This window comes from Patagioenas fasciata, chromosome 12 (genome assembly GCF_037038585.1).
Source record: "Patagioenas fasciata isolate bPatFas1 chromosome 12, bPatFas1.hap1, whole genome shotgun sequence".
In the NCBI taxonomy this organism is placed as follows: Eukaryota; Metazoa; Chordata; class Aves; order Columbiformes; family Columbidae; genus Patagioenas; species Patagioenas fasciata.
In genome coordinates this window covers 22,214,177-22,229,524 of record NC_092531.1, presented here as the reverse complement: position 1 = coordinate 22,229,524, position 15,348 = coordinate 22,214,177, and the positions used below count along the sequence as shown (strand labels likewise).

At 40.8% G+C, this 15,348-nt stretch overlaps 1 protein-coding gene across 1 annotated transcript in view; it reads right to left on the bottom strand.

Moving 5' to 3' along the window:
- IL16 (interleukin 16) overlaps positions 1–11,896 on the bottom strand; it is a 30,280-nt gene extending 18,384 nt beyond the window's left edge. The window contains exons 1-4 of the mRNA XM_071814050.1: positions 11,439–11,896; positions 3,332–3,471; positions 2,457–2,610; positions 133–226 (exon numbers count right to left, since the gene is read on the bottom strand). Coding sequence (XP_071670151.1) covers positions 133–226; positions 2,457–2,610; positions 3,332–3,471; positions 11,439–11,807 — 757 coding nt within the window. The 5' untranslated portion in view covers positions 11,808–11,896. The remainder of the gene's footprint in view (positions 1–132; positions 227–2,456; positions 2,611–3,331; positions 3,472–11,438) is intronic.
- Between the last annotated feature and the right edge of the window lie 3,452 nt (positions 11,897–15,348).

Sequence of the window (15,348 nt, the reverse complement as noted above, 5' to 3'; positions counted from 1 at the left end):
CTTAGCTGAGAACCCCAGAGTAAAAGTGGAGAATAACTGCAATTTCTTCCAACGCTGCAGTAACATCACGGGATAAAGTGCTGTGCACTCCCTGAATATTATGAGTAAAAAGATTACTTCTTTGCAACTTACTGGTTGAGTTACTGCGAGTCCGTTGACAAGCAGCTTTACTGTGCAGAAAGCCATTTAGTGCTTCCAAAGGCCTTTCCTTACAGGTTGGTGTTTCCTACAATAAATAAATAAAGAGGAATAAGGCTATTGCCATGCAAGAAATTCTCGAAAGTGATTTAAACTTAAAACCAAAACTTCTCCTAATTTGACTTGCACATATTTCAACCTGAATTAAAAAAAAACAGCAAAATCAATTATTTTAAATAAATGCATTTGTAAAGATGAATGCAGCTCAAAACTTTGTTATAAACGTGATTATAACTTGCCAAAGTAAAAAGAGATTAATAGATTCTTTAGTCAAAATCAATAGAAATTTAATTGGGTATCCCTAGGTGGTTCGAACAAACTAATATTTTGATGTACAATAAACTGTAGCCATGCTGGGTCATTTTCTGGAGATAACTGGCACTTTGGGGTATTCAGTTTCCATCACCTTAGAAGGGTATTATTTTCAAAAGGAGAATTCTTAGGCCCAGCTTCGCAATGGTGGATAGGTGCCTAACTTCTACTGATTTCAGAGGGATGCTTTTTAGTCAAAATATGATCTGCGTGTTTAAAAACCTTTAAGGACAAGACTTGAGTTTTTTCAAAAAATTCACCCCCTTCCGCTTGAAAAATTTGAGTTGCTTTTGAAAATACGCCCTCTAATCCTAGTATTTCAAAACTTGCCGATAAAATGTTTGGTTTCTAAATGCAAGTTTTTAGAGCGGTTTGAAAGTATATAAATGATTGTATCTGAGCAACAACTGATGTTAGGAATAATTTCTGGATGTGCGTGGTTCCTGACAGTCCCGCTTCTGTTGTGACACAGGGAATGCCGTTGATCCTGAGGGAATCACAGTTAAAGGAAAAACATTTCTAAATACAGGCATCATACAGAAACTGATTGAAATATAGCAAAACTCCAAATATAAAAGGGTTTTGTTCTGCGAGGGCTGAGAAAGCCACAAGAGCAGCATCAGAGCAGGATTTATGTGTTCTAATCTATCTGGAGCCAAACAAGACACTTTCTTGCCGCAGTCTGATTTTAGCAGTGCTGTTTGGAGATTCAACTAATATATGATCATTTTCCTCTTTGACAGCAGGTGGACCCATTGCTAAGTAGCAAAATCCTACTTCGCTGTGGAGCTCTTCAGAATAAAAAATGCAGAGAACATCCTTAAAGAGGCATTTTGAAAATGATTTTGCAATGTGTCTCCTGTCAAGCTAGCTAGTTTTAAAAGCCTCTGTTATTAACCCCTAATTAATTTGGTGCAGGCTTTCTTTAAATGCACGGTTCACCTGGCTGTCTCTTGGGTGGTCTTGTGCTTCAAGAGTTGAATATAGTTCCTTTCTGGCCATTTAGGCATTTAAAGGAGAGAAAATAAATGAAAATCTTGGCAGAATCCAGGAGACATCTGGGTAAGACAGTTGTCCTCTGCCATCCTAGAAAGGGGTGCATTCTCTTCAGATCTGATAGTAGCTACAGTCAGGTGTATTTTCTCAGTCTAGGTTTATATCAGAGCTTTCTGTGTGACCCTACTGCAGAGAACAAGAAGTGCATTTGTTTTTTCCTTGAATACAATGATCTGAAGTCTGCAACAAATCTCTGGCCGAGCTCTGTTGGCTTCAAAGTGGTAAATGTGTGTTAGGGGACTAACCCTGTCCAGTCATCATCCTCAGATTTGCTCTAGAATTTGCAAGTGAAGAGCCTTTGGTACCATCTAGTTTGGATGGGGATGAGAGGACAAGAAACCTGAAATGAAATGCCTAATCCAGTGAAATGGACTCTATGAAAGAAAGATTAAAAGATCACTGAACGATTTGGTGAGAATCCAGGATTGCTGACCGGCTAATGCTCTCTCGTGTTCCCTTCTCTCTGCAGCAAATTCCAGCAATACTCACCATGGGAAGTTCCTAGCTATAGATCTTAGATCCACAAAACTTCTTCAGTACCCTGCTCTCTGGCTTCAGGATTCATGGATCTTCCCTTAAATCCACTTCTGCTTTTGCTTATCTTCCAAATGGAAAATCAACATTGTCAAGCTGTGTGTTTCTAAAAGGAAGGGTTGTGCAGCCCTTGCTAGAATTTCCCAGGGCCTCGGCCTCCCCATAGCCTCTGTTTATCTGGGAAAAAAACTATGCTGAAAGTCACCAGCGTCTGACCACAAGAGGTCTGGGGTTTTGTCAGGAAGAGCAAAACCATGTTCTTCAGATGTCTGATGCACAAATTCCCCATCTCTCTCAAGTAAATGTTGTCAAATCACCCCACCGTTGTGGGAGGGGACCACAACTTTGATGCTTACTTTGCTGGACATCATGAAGTTCATCAGCTGTGTCCTTGGGTGAATAAGAGTCTCAGTCTCCTTGCTGGACAGATCTTTAAGTGACTGTCCTTTTAGTGTTAACAGTTCATCCCTTGGGCTCAGACGACCATCCCCTGGGCTCAGACGACCATTCCTTAAAATTAAAATAAAATAAAAAGGATCACACATGCTGTCTTACAAAGAACAGTTCGGCACTATTGTGCTGCATGTCTCATTGAGGAGCGGGCTGTAATCCTCCCTTTGCCTTAAGCAGACCTGCCATGAGACGTATTGATGTGTGATGCACCCCATCCCCTGCTAGATTGTTTTCCTGTTGCTGGTCTCTTCTGCTTAGTCCTGGTGATCAGTTGTTGCCTTTCCATATACAGCTTACATCCAAGCTAAGGTAGCATAGAATAGAATAGCCCAAGCCAGGCAAAGTATTCCTCCTCTCTCATCATCTTGTGTTTACGAGTTGATCAGAGACCATATGCTTTACTCCCTTTCAGGAACTTTGGCTCACATTGCTTTCCTGTGGTCTTGCTAGGCTGGTGACATCCTACATTGGCCGTTAATAGTGCAAATAGCAAAACACTGTATGGAAACCTGATGTTATGTATAAACTTCCATTCTTCCAGGTTTTATTTTTTAATGTAACTGAGAAGCATCAGATCCCTGAATGGTCACAGTTTTATTTTTCCAGAACTTTGACCTGTCCTTTTGACTGGAAGCATTGTAAGAAATTATTCCCAAACATCGCCATCTTTTTCTGAAACCGAGCCTCAAAGCATAGCTCATCACAGAAAGATGGTCATACAAAATCCCTGCAGACCAATGGCTCCCTAACAAGCCTGCTGATTCCACATGTACCGTACCTGTTCGCTGTGCCTCCAGCAGCAGGCGCGTGGCTGCCCGTGAGCCCTTTCCAGAAAGATGCACAATTCGGACTCTTCGAGAGCTTGATTCCTGAGCTGCTGCTCCCTGTGCTTGTGCACAACCTGCAGATGCAGCTGTCCTGATGCAGAAGATGAAAGGTTTCGTGAAAGAAAAATGCACCGAGGACACTAAAAGTTACTTACAGTTATCCTGAGCCTTTTTAAGAAATGCAGAAAATGTTCTTGTTCTTAGAACCAGATTGCCTCCAAGTCGAACAGGAACAGGCCTTTAACACTGTGCATTTGTGAAAGGATAATTGTTTTACAGAGTCAGTGTTTTAAAAAAAGTTGTTTTCCTTAGGACTTTAGTGGCTTCTGGCTACGACAAGGAAGTATTGGAATAGAGTGCCCCTTTGCACGCAGGGGAAGAGCAGATAATAGACTTTTCACAGTAAGTGGATAAATTTTGCCTATGCCAACTATTATAAGAAAAGACAGGGAGGAAAGTAAACGTATGCCAGAAAAGGAGGTACTCTGGAAAACAGAAAAGGTCTGAATGGAAAATAAGTGTATACAAAACACTAGAAGCTCCACCGCTGGTGCAGACTTGTTAAGCGGGGGCAGGGAGGCAGAGAGGACTGCAACGAGAGAAGATCCTTTGTCCACTCCAGACTGGTTGAGGTTGCTGTAGTCTGTGTGTTGCATCTGGAGGACTAATTGTAAGCACATTTTTTACAGTTATGAATCATTAACATATGGCCATACAGAAAGAGAAATAGTGTCTGAAGTCATATGAGTAAGTAAAGCAAAGAATGGATTGACTAAGCACATGAAGGACAACATGTTTGTCTAGGACATATGTTCCTGCAGCACAAATGCATGAACACTTAAGAATTCTAAAAAGACATGGAAAGCTAACACACTGTTTGTTTTCCATTTGCTTAGTAAATCTCCTAATTCAAGTATTCACTTGTTCTGCTCCCCGCTGAACCCACCTCCTCTGCCCTGGCCAGCCTCTCCATACTCCACATAGTGAAGGGGACTCTCAGTGTATCCTGGATCCAGGCTTGTTCCCAAGAGATTTGTATGACTGAGGTATAGATTTCTGAAGGGGAGGCAAATTGCATATGTTAGGACAGGCCACAAAATATAGCAGTGGTCAACTGTCTGTATTGCTCCCAGGTCCCCTGCTCAGAGTGGCATGAACTATTTCCAGTAATCCATAGTTGTCTGACAGCACGAGGAAAACTGTATAACAACTTTCTTCACCATCAGCAGGGTTTCCTTTCTGCCCTAGGCAGAGCTCATCCAGCCCTGAGGGTTAAAGTCATTATGCCCTTCCACCACAAATCAATAGGAATCACATCATACTTGACTGACAGCAAACACAAACTTCACATTTATGGCAATGTCAATAAGGGTCATTACCTTCCAGGCTGAGTGTTGAAGCCTGGCTCACATTCTGAGACCTACCAGAGTAAATCTAAGGGTGTGAGTGAATGAACAAATGAATGAATGAACGAATGAATGAAGAAATGAATGAAGTATTTAACTTGGAGCCCCAGGCTCACTACTGGCTGAATTCAGTAGGTAATGGGTAAGGACTATACTTGTATTGACTGACTGGTTAATTCTGTGGTTCACTTGCATTCCAGATCGTCTGCCATTAGTGAGGAGCGTCAGAATTTTACGAAGCCTGTTTTGTTCATGAAGCGTTCTCCAAGAGAGTAACCGGTAAGAGTGTAAGCACGGGCAGAATTCTATTATAAACCAGTTTTTTGAACTTTGGTATTAGTTTTGGAGCTTCCATATTTACTTTTCACCCAAGGTAAATATCTTGGGAAATACATAATTTAAACCAGGGTTACATTATGTTCCTTTTTATCTTATGTCAGTGCTTTGAAGTCTTTGGCGTGGTAACATAATAAAGATTAGAATTCTGATGTCTCAAAATTTCATATCCTGAATAGCAGAAAATATGAGCTATCTTTTCTGTTTGTTTGCACTGGTCCTTTAGGTATCAGTAAGAAACTAGAGGCCAGATTCTGCATACATGAAGCATCCATTAGATTCACAGGATTTTCAATAGAGTAATGTACTTGTTCTAAAACATGAGAAATGTGAGATAGATAAGCAAGGTAGGAAATTATTCTGCTGGTTAGCTAAGTATTTTGAGATGTCAGCTGATCGTGGATTGGGGCTGTTGTGAAAGAATAATTGTATAACAGAGTCAGTGTTTAAAAAAAGCTGTTTCCAATTTTTTTCTGTAGTCAGAATTGCCAGGTTTTCTTTTTAGGAGTCCTCACGCTTGTGTAACGCTCCCTTGAAAAATCTGTATATATCTATATATCTATATCTCACAGACACTGGTCAGGCACACACACAGAACTTTGCATAGCTGTTGTCCATGCTTCATTTTGTTCTTGATTTTAAATTAACAGTGGGCCTTTTCAGACTGCTCCCAACTCATCTCTGTTAAGAGCACTGCATGCTTATGCCCTTCCTATAACTTGCTTGCAGTGTGCAGCTGCTGCGATCATAGTGTTTGCAAAGTCTTCATAGTTAGTTGTCCAAAAGTCATTTGGCTCTCATCAGTTTCACAGGACATCACAGAGTGCAGTGGGTTTGGCTCTGAGGTTTTTCATTGCAGCATCATGTAAGTCCTTTGGGGAAGATATTGTATTTTATACAGTGGGACACAAGCCAGGCTGGAAATTATGGGTTGTTTGGGACATCCATGTGAAATTACACCAAATAAAAATTGATGTGTATATTGTTTCCAAGAGCAGTAAGTTACATGCACTTAGAAGGAAATGGAGGTTAAATCCATTGTACACTGCAGAAAAATCTCAGGAACTATTTTTATTCAAATCTGTAGTCATCTTACCAAGTTGGGCTACATTTCAAATACGCAACGTGTGTCAGATAGTTCTGCAATTCATTTATGTGTATTACTTGAGAAAAAAAAAGGTTTATACAGGGCTGAAGGGACATGTGGCAAATATCTGTATGTTGTCAGCATCTGCGCTTTTTTGGATCCAGGATATAGATCACTGTATCCACATCCAAGTTATTGCAACATGACAGAAAATTAATAAAAGCTGTTCTTTAGCAAAATAAACATTTGACCAATTCATGTGCCAGTAGTCAATTTACTTTGGGTTTTGTTCTTTAATATCTTTTACTTCCCATCTCACTTATTATTTTATGCATAGAAATACTGCTGATAGTTCCAAGAGTAAAGACAGTATTTATTTTGCATCCTCCTCCTTTTTAAAGTGTCCTGATCATTTTGAAAGGTGATTTATAGTGCTGAAAATTTGCTAATATAAGGTTGGCAGGTTTGCCGTTGTGTGGGCAGGTGGATTCTAGATCAACCTTGGCTGGTTATTGTTAGAACTTACGCTTAAATGTATATTTGCTGTCAGTGAATAAAATCCCTCTACTTATAAGGGGCTTTGCCACCGAGCACTTCAAGACTGGGGAAAAGTGTGTTATAAGTTCCACTCATCGCTGTGAAAACAAAATGAAGAAAGTCTGTGGGAGTGCGTTATAAGCAAAAAAATCTTTAAACTGAATCTACTTGGCTGAAAGATAAAAGTCAAAAGTGGAGTTCAAGAGCCTCCTGGAATGCATGTTTGTCACAGGTGAGACTAGATACATTTTTTGTGTTTAATTCTGGAAAAGTTATTTGCGCGACCAGGCCAATTCTCTCCTCTTGCTCCCCTTTTTTTGTCACACAAAATGCAAAACTTCTGAGTATGTTTTCTCTCTGCCACTTAAAGAATTTCTTTTTCCTTCAAGCCCTTATTAGACATTTCTAGCCCACAGTCCTGTGTCAAAACATCTAATTCCAGATGTTGTTTAGAAATAAGGGTAACCATGGCATCTGTGGAAAACTGAAAACTTTTGTGCAGTCTTAACATAAGACACAGTAGTGAGATTGTCTGAAACGAAGCGTTATACAAGGCTAGTTCAAGTAAGGTCTTTGACTCAGTTAACCAAGCGTGTGACAATGAGCTGATTGACTGCTATTTAAAAAAAATCTAACAGCACAATAATGAATTTAAATATTTAGCTTTTTTTTGCCCCCCCTGTCTGTGCAATGGCCGGGATTTCAAAGTGTAAGATTAAGAGAATACAATCTCTGAGGATTTTCTTCAAGAAGCATTTTCTTCTGCATCAGTTCTAACAGAGAAAGGGCCAAAGTCTCTCTGGCATAAAATGACATGACTCCACCAATTCTGATGTGCCCCAGCCAATGCCTTGGTCTTTTCAAAATATTTATAGTAGATGCAATTCATTTTCCCAGCAACGTATTCCCATTGCGATTAATAAAATGGTAGAAGCTAGAAAGCCTTTGAATGGTGAAAGAGTCAGGGCATGGGATTAAGGTTCTGCCCTAGACAGCCATCCAGCACATCAGATGTTACAGATGTTTCCACCCACTATCTGGATTTTGGTTTGTTTTTCTGGGAGCCTTTGCCCTGGCGTGTGTTTTGCAGTACACACTGTCTTCATGCAACAGCCCCTTTCTCAACTTGCTCTGGGGATAACATGGCCCTGAAGTCACAAAAGCAAGAAAGCCAGGATGACAGAGAGAGAGAACAAGCAGGAAAAAGGAGGAGAACATACAAATGTCTAAATAAAGGCAATCTTCTCTCCTGGCTTTGTTTTTCTATCCTTCCCATAGGCTCGTGTTTGAGACATTACAGTCTGTTGCCATAACATTTGTCCTGGTACCAATGGGCCAGCTAACCAGTGCTTGCATAAAAGTGAGTTAATGAAAACATATTCTAGTGAAGACCAAGGGAGAAAAATGACCTTTTCACTTTTTCCTCCTTCAAACAGAAGGTCAGGGACCAAAGGAAGAAAGGATGGAGAAGTTTCTAGATCTGAGTGGAGCCATGCAGTCAGATCCAGTGTTTGTATACAGAGTCAGCTCTTCCCTGTTATAGTTTGTTTTAGATGCTATTCAACACTGCTACCAGCGCCTCTGGCTGGTAACTCTCAGTGCTTCCCAGGGTGTTGGTGGTGCAGGAAAGAAGTAATGGGAAGTTCTTGAGGCAGCTTTCAAACCCAGCAGAGACTGCTGTTCTCTGAAGAATCAGAATTGATAGTCTAGTCCTCTCCATTCCTCCTACAACTGGCATCGTTTCAGCCTTTGTTATGATATGAGCAGACAGGGTCATCTTCAGCAGTGCGTGCTGTGTCATTGTACAAGATATCAGACACCACTTACAACTTTTGTGTTTTCCTTTCAGACCACCTGAATGCTGCTGATTTTCTGAGAAGTGAACTATAAACGACATCTGCTTGTTTATAGATGGGCAAGATGGCTTTGCACCTCTTTCCGTACCATCCCATCTTGGAAGCCAAGTGGTCCAGAAGCTGGCTGAACAGATGACACCCAGGTAATCATGGGTGCTCTAGACACAACAACCAATAGTCAATTTGAGTGAATATTGGAACACAGAAATGAAATTAATTCAAAGTCTAATAGAGGTTGTGCTCATGCTGTTATGCTTCTCCCAATGGCTACAGCAACATTTTCTATTGAAGACTGAAGTGAAAGGAACTGATGCCATGATGTATAGATGCCCACTCTTCAAAAATCCTCCTCTTACCTCTCATTTCCTTGTTGTAAGTAGCATATAGTTTCTCAGACTGTTAGTAATGGGCCACAGGACTACTCTTTGGGATCCTAAATATTTTGATATCAAGAAAATGTGCCACTAATCCATATGCAGTAGTCCTGAAACACTGTTTGATTTCCTGATGGTTTATGCAATAAAGAATCCCATACAATCAGCAGCGTATGGCTTAAGATTTTGAACAGAAGAGAAGAACTAGTATTTGGGATACTGATGTTCCAAGTTTTGCTTTAGATCTCAGGAAGAGATGCACAGGGAGCATTAAAAGACACAGCACTTGTAAACATTCTTCTTTCCTTCCAGAAATTAAGTTGTTCAGTTTTGTATGAGTTATTAGCACCTTCAGAATCGTGCTTAAGGCTGCAGGCACTGGAAAGGAGAATAGCGGAATATCCTCAGCAACACCACAGAAAGAATGGAATCAATTTTCTTGAACAAAGACAAGGATACTTCAGCTCTGAGTCACACAGCATGAATTTCTGAAGTGTCACATGGAAATGGAGAGAGTGAGCATTACACTGAAGCTTGAAAAACGCCGGTTGACTCCTTTCTTAAAGAGATTTTAAGCTCTCTAAGACACATGGTACGGGAAGATGGTTCTGACAGGTTTGTGCTTTATACGGAAGATAGAGATCACCACTTTCATAATATCGGGCAAAGCTGCAGCAACAGTAGTACAGGATGTCAGTGTTGCTGTTACCAAATTTCATCCTATTTAGCATGCAAAGACTTTTTAGAATCACTCACTGATCCGTGACTCTGAAAGGTATGGAAGATTAGCAAGTAGCATTTGAAGAGGTTTATATTGCTTTGAGAGCTCTGGAGAGGGCATTTAATGTACCTGTTGTCTACTATGGCACTAAGCAACCCAAATGCTACTGTAAGGGACTGGGCTGCTAATTAATGTGTCACCACCCATGTGGGGTCCTGATCCATCCTGTTTAATGAAACTAACACTCCAGCCTAAGAGTGGATTTATACCCTTAGCACTTATATTTTGTCAGTGCAATGGCATTAGTTATGAGACTTACTCTGTTCTCCAGATCCCTATTTGAGCTACTTGCCAGATATAAAAGCAAATTATCTAAATTTACAGTCTGCAATAAGATACTGAGTAGTTTCATGTGGGTATGGATCACAACAGTTATTGGAGCTTTGCGTATTTTGGAGGTACACAAGCAAGTAGACTGTGGCACCTGATACACACCTAAGAAAGTGCTTCAACTTTGTTAAAAGAGCAGAGGGGGGTGTTCCAGAGACCAACTCCTTCACTCACAGAAGGAAATCATCAGAGTGGATATGGACTGTTTTCAAAAGGGACATGGCAGTGCAGTTTTGCAGGTGACCGAGTGTATTTTGGGACTTGGGTCAGTGTCACCTATTTATGTTCTCTGTCAGAATGTAACAGATAGTTGGCTTGGTTTTGTCCTCATGCTGGGGCTTTGCCAGGGGCTGGAACATGTCACATCCAGAACTCTGTGCTGCTGCAGTTCTTTGCGATACTGGGCTGCATGCTCTCATTATTAGCAAGAAATGCAAGGAGTAAGGGGAGATTCTGATTTTCTGTGCTACCATGTCTTTAGATGTAGAGGTCTAGTTTTAGCTAATTTCGATTGAAGGTATGTAAAATAAAATAGAATGTCTAAGAGAGAAATGTTATAGGTGAAAGAAACAGTTCTTTTACATAAACCACTATTTGCATAGGTAAAAGACATAATAATAAGGGAGGTGCCAGCAGGACACAAACTGTATTTAAGACATGCCTTACTTGCAACAAAGCCCCTTTTATACATCACATCAACAAACAGAGAGAAAGTGGAAGAATTAGGGTATGTCACTGAAAAGGAACTTTCTGACAGCATCTAAAATATATTGCTCAGACTGAAAAATTCTTCAGACTTTTAGGGTAGTGTAGATACTGCTTGATTAAAGAAAAATGTTGTAACGTGAGGCTGTTAAGAATTTTACACCTCTAGGGAAAAGTGACATCTCTGGTGGTTCTAGAACCATCAACACCTTCCTCCTGAATCAGAGAGAAAGAACATCTGCTTGCTGAATCTCCTGTGTGGTTCATAGTAATAATATAATTCTTGCTTCCATGGCTTGTGAGATCTCCTGGTATCACACTTCACACATGCACTTTACTACAGCTACAGTTTCATATTTTGAGCTGAATACTGTATTTCAGATAGAAAGCACCAGCTGTGCTAGTTCAGATACACCGAGAGTGGCTGAGCAGTCACCGGTTTCAGCAGAACATCAGTCAGCAGAGTGCAACATCCCAGCAGGGAAGCTAATATATTTTCATGCTGCTTATGCAGAGCAGGAGCACTGCAGGCTCACAGGGTCTGAAAAAGTCAAGTACAATGCTATGTTCCTGAGAAACATGAATTAATTCATTTAGAAACTACCACAATAGGAAGCATTACAATATATCGCACTGAGTTGCCTACCTTGGTGAGTAACTTTCCTCTCAGGTTGTTGCAGTTCTCATTTGCAGCAGCTTTGGACTGGACCATGCTGGTGATCACGCGTGGAGGGTCAGGTGAGCTGTCTTCTGTCTCTGATGTGCACGGCAGTTGTGTTCTAGGACAGCAGTCAAAATCATCTTGACCCCAGCTGGTAGAGATCTCAAAGGGATCAGGGTATTTCTCATCGGGACTTGACCCGTCGTCGCTGTTTTTGGCATTGCAAAGTATAAGTGATCTTGAAATGGAGCGAAACTTCCTTGACCTCCTGTTCCCAGCATCGCTCTTTCGATCCATCTTCAGAGAGCTGGTGGTGCTGCTCTTTTTCCTATCATTCTCCCATTTATGTGGCATGATACTTTCAATAACTTTCTCCACTTGTCTGGTGCTAAATATCCTCCAGGAAAGGAAACATAAAAAGTAAGTTGTAATACACCCCACTTTCTCCCACTTAATAACCTACACTACTGGAAAGCCCTAATGAATAAATCGAATCAACAGAGCCTTTCAGTCTGCTAACAGCCACGTGATATCTCATGACTTGCTAATTCTGTTTCTGTGCAGTGCTCTACTAAATTCTCCTTCACCTTTTCATTCTCTTCCCTTGCTTCCCAAGCACAACGGAGTGCTTTTAATAAATGTTTTTGATGCTTCCATTTGTGCTACTTCTTTTGGGCTTCTGCTGAATTTGCATGTTGAAATCCCGAATTGAAAAGGAAGATACTTTAAAAGCATTACTCTATCCTCCTTACACTATTTGGAAAGAGGAAGCTCCTTCTGAAGTTTGATTCATGAAACCACTATAATTCAAAGAAGATTAATCAAATTGTCGAGGTTAAGTTCTCCGCCTGGCACATCTGATTTGTAAGTGGTTTAGCAAAAGTAGATCTTAGCTGTGAGGGAGTGAGGAATGTCAAGCTGCTATAAAGCTCCTACCTTTGCAGACCAGAGCTCACTTAAGACCACGCATTTAACAGCAACAGAGAGATCCAGTGAAGCACTTAAGATGTGAATATCTGATTAGGGATTGAACTCTATAAAGGAATACAGCTCCAATACATCAATCAAAAAGTGTCCCATTACAGAAATGTTTTGTTTCAGCGTATGATTCAGCATACGAAATTAAGAGCAAATGGAAGAAATGCTACACAATCAGAATTGTTGGAACTTTTGTAAAATGAATAATGAGCATGTTAAGATAACAAAGGGAAGATTTGTTGAACTGTTTACTTTTTCTCTCAGAAAAAAGGTTTGAAGAAATATTTTGGTAGGTATGTGTCAGTGCTGAAAATTCAACAAGAGGAAATACGAATTCATTACTTCGTCTTTCTCACTGAATTTTTATTATATTTATTACACAAACTTTTCTGTTCTCTTCACAGCGCCGATTTGATGCTGTATGCTGCCATTTCCAAGAAAATACTTATTGAAACAAGAGGATTTGTATAAATCAAAGATCCTATAAGGTATCACATGCAAAATTCAAAGTCAATGTAATTCAAAAAGCACTTCTCAAAGATGTCATTGAGAGAAAAAGTTTGTACATTGTGCTCTAACCTAGGTTGTTGTGTTTGGTTCGTTTTTTTTGGTTTGGTAGTTTTGTTTTGTTTTGTTGGGGGGGTGTTTGTTGGTTGGTTTTTGTTTGTTTCTCCTGTTTCTATGCAGAAGTAGGTAGGTATGTATGTACTTTGTACCTGAAATGCTGCTGGTGATGCAGAAATAGAAGAGGCAGATCTTCTAAAAGCTCCTTACAGCCACAATAAACACAGGCCTGTGAGTTGTGACCAAGCCAGATCCGTATAATAAACGCAAGCCAGCCTTCTAATAAATCTGCAGGATTATTTTTCTTTTTATTTTTTTTATCCCCTTTCATACAAATAACCAGGAAAACCAAAACCAGATGGTAAACACTATGCCTTTGAGTACCTGTCTATAGGAGCTATATGGTGTTGCTAGAGAAATACACAATTCAGCATGAATCTGAGTTTGTGTTTGTAAAGGAAAAAAGAAATGTACACATAGCTTTTTCAGGAGGAGCAAAGAGGTCCCTTCGTCTCCCAGGGAGAAGGATGTTTATTTGAGCAGTCTTTTCTGGTATTTTTTGGTAGGTAACACTCTTACAGCCTTCAATTTATAACTTATTTTCCATCATAGCAGTCCGAATATTGCTCTGCTCCCTGATGTCTCTTTTCCAAAACAAAACCCCTAACATTTCAGAAGCTTGCGCCCTCAGTATTGGAACTTGTCAGGGTGCTATTCCAGGGCAAAGTTGAAGTTTGAAAGTATCCAGAGAACACGTCAAATTCCACAAACCTGCTGTGTTTTCTGCCCCTCTCGCGTGTGTCTCTGGGATCCGCTCAGCTCCCGTGGGAGTGTCTGACCCCACTGGATGGGAGCATTGGAACCAAAGTCACTGCACTCCCAGCCGGCCCCGCACTGGCACAAGAGAAGCTTTCGAGGTCACACTGAACTGGCATATTCTCCATTCCCTTCAGTACACAAGATGTTCTACTTTTTCCTTTTTTCACAGTGGCCTCTCTTATGAATGACAAGATTTGCAGCCATGGTGAGGATGGAGGATGCCCAGTGGCGTGGCCACGCTCCCTTCCTGTGACACAGAGCACATGCCGAATAAAGGGACATCTGAACTGTTGTGAAAGGACACAGAGGCCAGAGGGGATGAAGAAAGGTATGACATAGATGGAGCTCATCTTTAACCCATAGACTTTGTGGCTGACGTGGGGGTCTTATTTCTCTAGGATTGATCTCCCATCCTGCACTACTGAGAGAAGCTGCTTTTCAGAACCTCTATGCGGTAATTTATTTTGAAGTACAGAAACCAAAAGTGCTATGAATTATATTAGAACAATAATTTTGAGAACTTAGTAGTTGTTGGTGTAATTCAGCCCTACAGGTTTGCAATTTTTTGTATGCTTTTTTGCTGATTACATTAGTTAAACGCTGACTGACACCCCTGTTAATACTAAAAGACATTCAAGGTTTGAAGATTTTTAGAAAAAGACACTTTTTGGTATTAAGCCTAAAGCTTTAGTCTGCCATAATATGCATGTACCCATTATAACTGCAATTTTTGAGTTGTGAAATCCCTGTTAGCATCCCTCGTGCATTAGGAAATGAAACTTGTAAAGCTTGATGTTGCTTTTCCTGCATGTCTGAAGGCAGGTAAAAATGTAATCTGGCCCATTAGACCAGAACGTGGAGTTTAAAAACCAATAGGATGGCTAGGATGAGGGGAATTTCTGCAGGTACCTCCCCTCAGCACCTGGGTAGGAAGCAACGGAGCTATTAATGCTTGCTGAAGGTGTGTGAAATGGACATCACTTGAAAGTCTGCAGCAGGGGATGCTGCTCCTTCTGCAATTCTGGCAATTGCTAATAGACACTAGAACATCAGAAATGAGCCCAAATTGCACGCAGACCTAAATAATCTTGCCTGTGGGAGAAAGTTAGAAGAAATAGCACTTTTCTTTCAAGGATTTCAATGCAATCTTGCTTCTTCAAAGGATGAAAAAAGAGCTATTAAGCACATGGGTCAGCAGAGGACTTGATAGCTTAATGGTCAAAATTCAGCTCTCTGGAGACCGGCGTGCTAGAATGATGGAGAGATGCAGGAGCCCTTTCTCGCTCTGCCTGAAGCTGCTGAGCTCCAGAAGGTAGCACTGCCATCAGTACTAAATGCTCCCAGAGGTGTCTCTGTGACTGTGCTAAGCAGCTGGGATGCAGAGAACACACAGAAGCACCTGTTGAAAACATTGTTTTAAGTGCATTCTGCCATTCCACCCCTCTGCAATGCTCCTGAGAAATTTTACTTTATGCAGAGAGAACATCCCTTTAGCACCACTGCATCAGCTATTTCCTCCTCCCCAGCCCCCAAC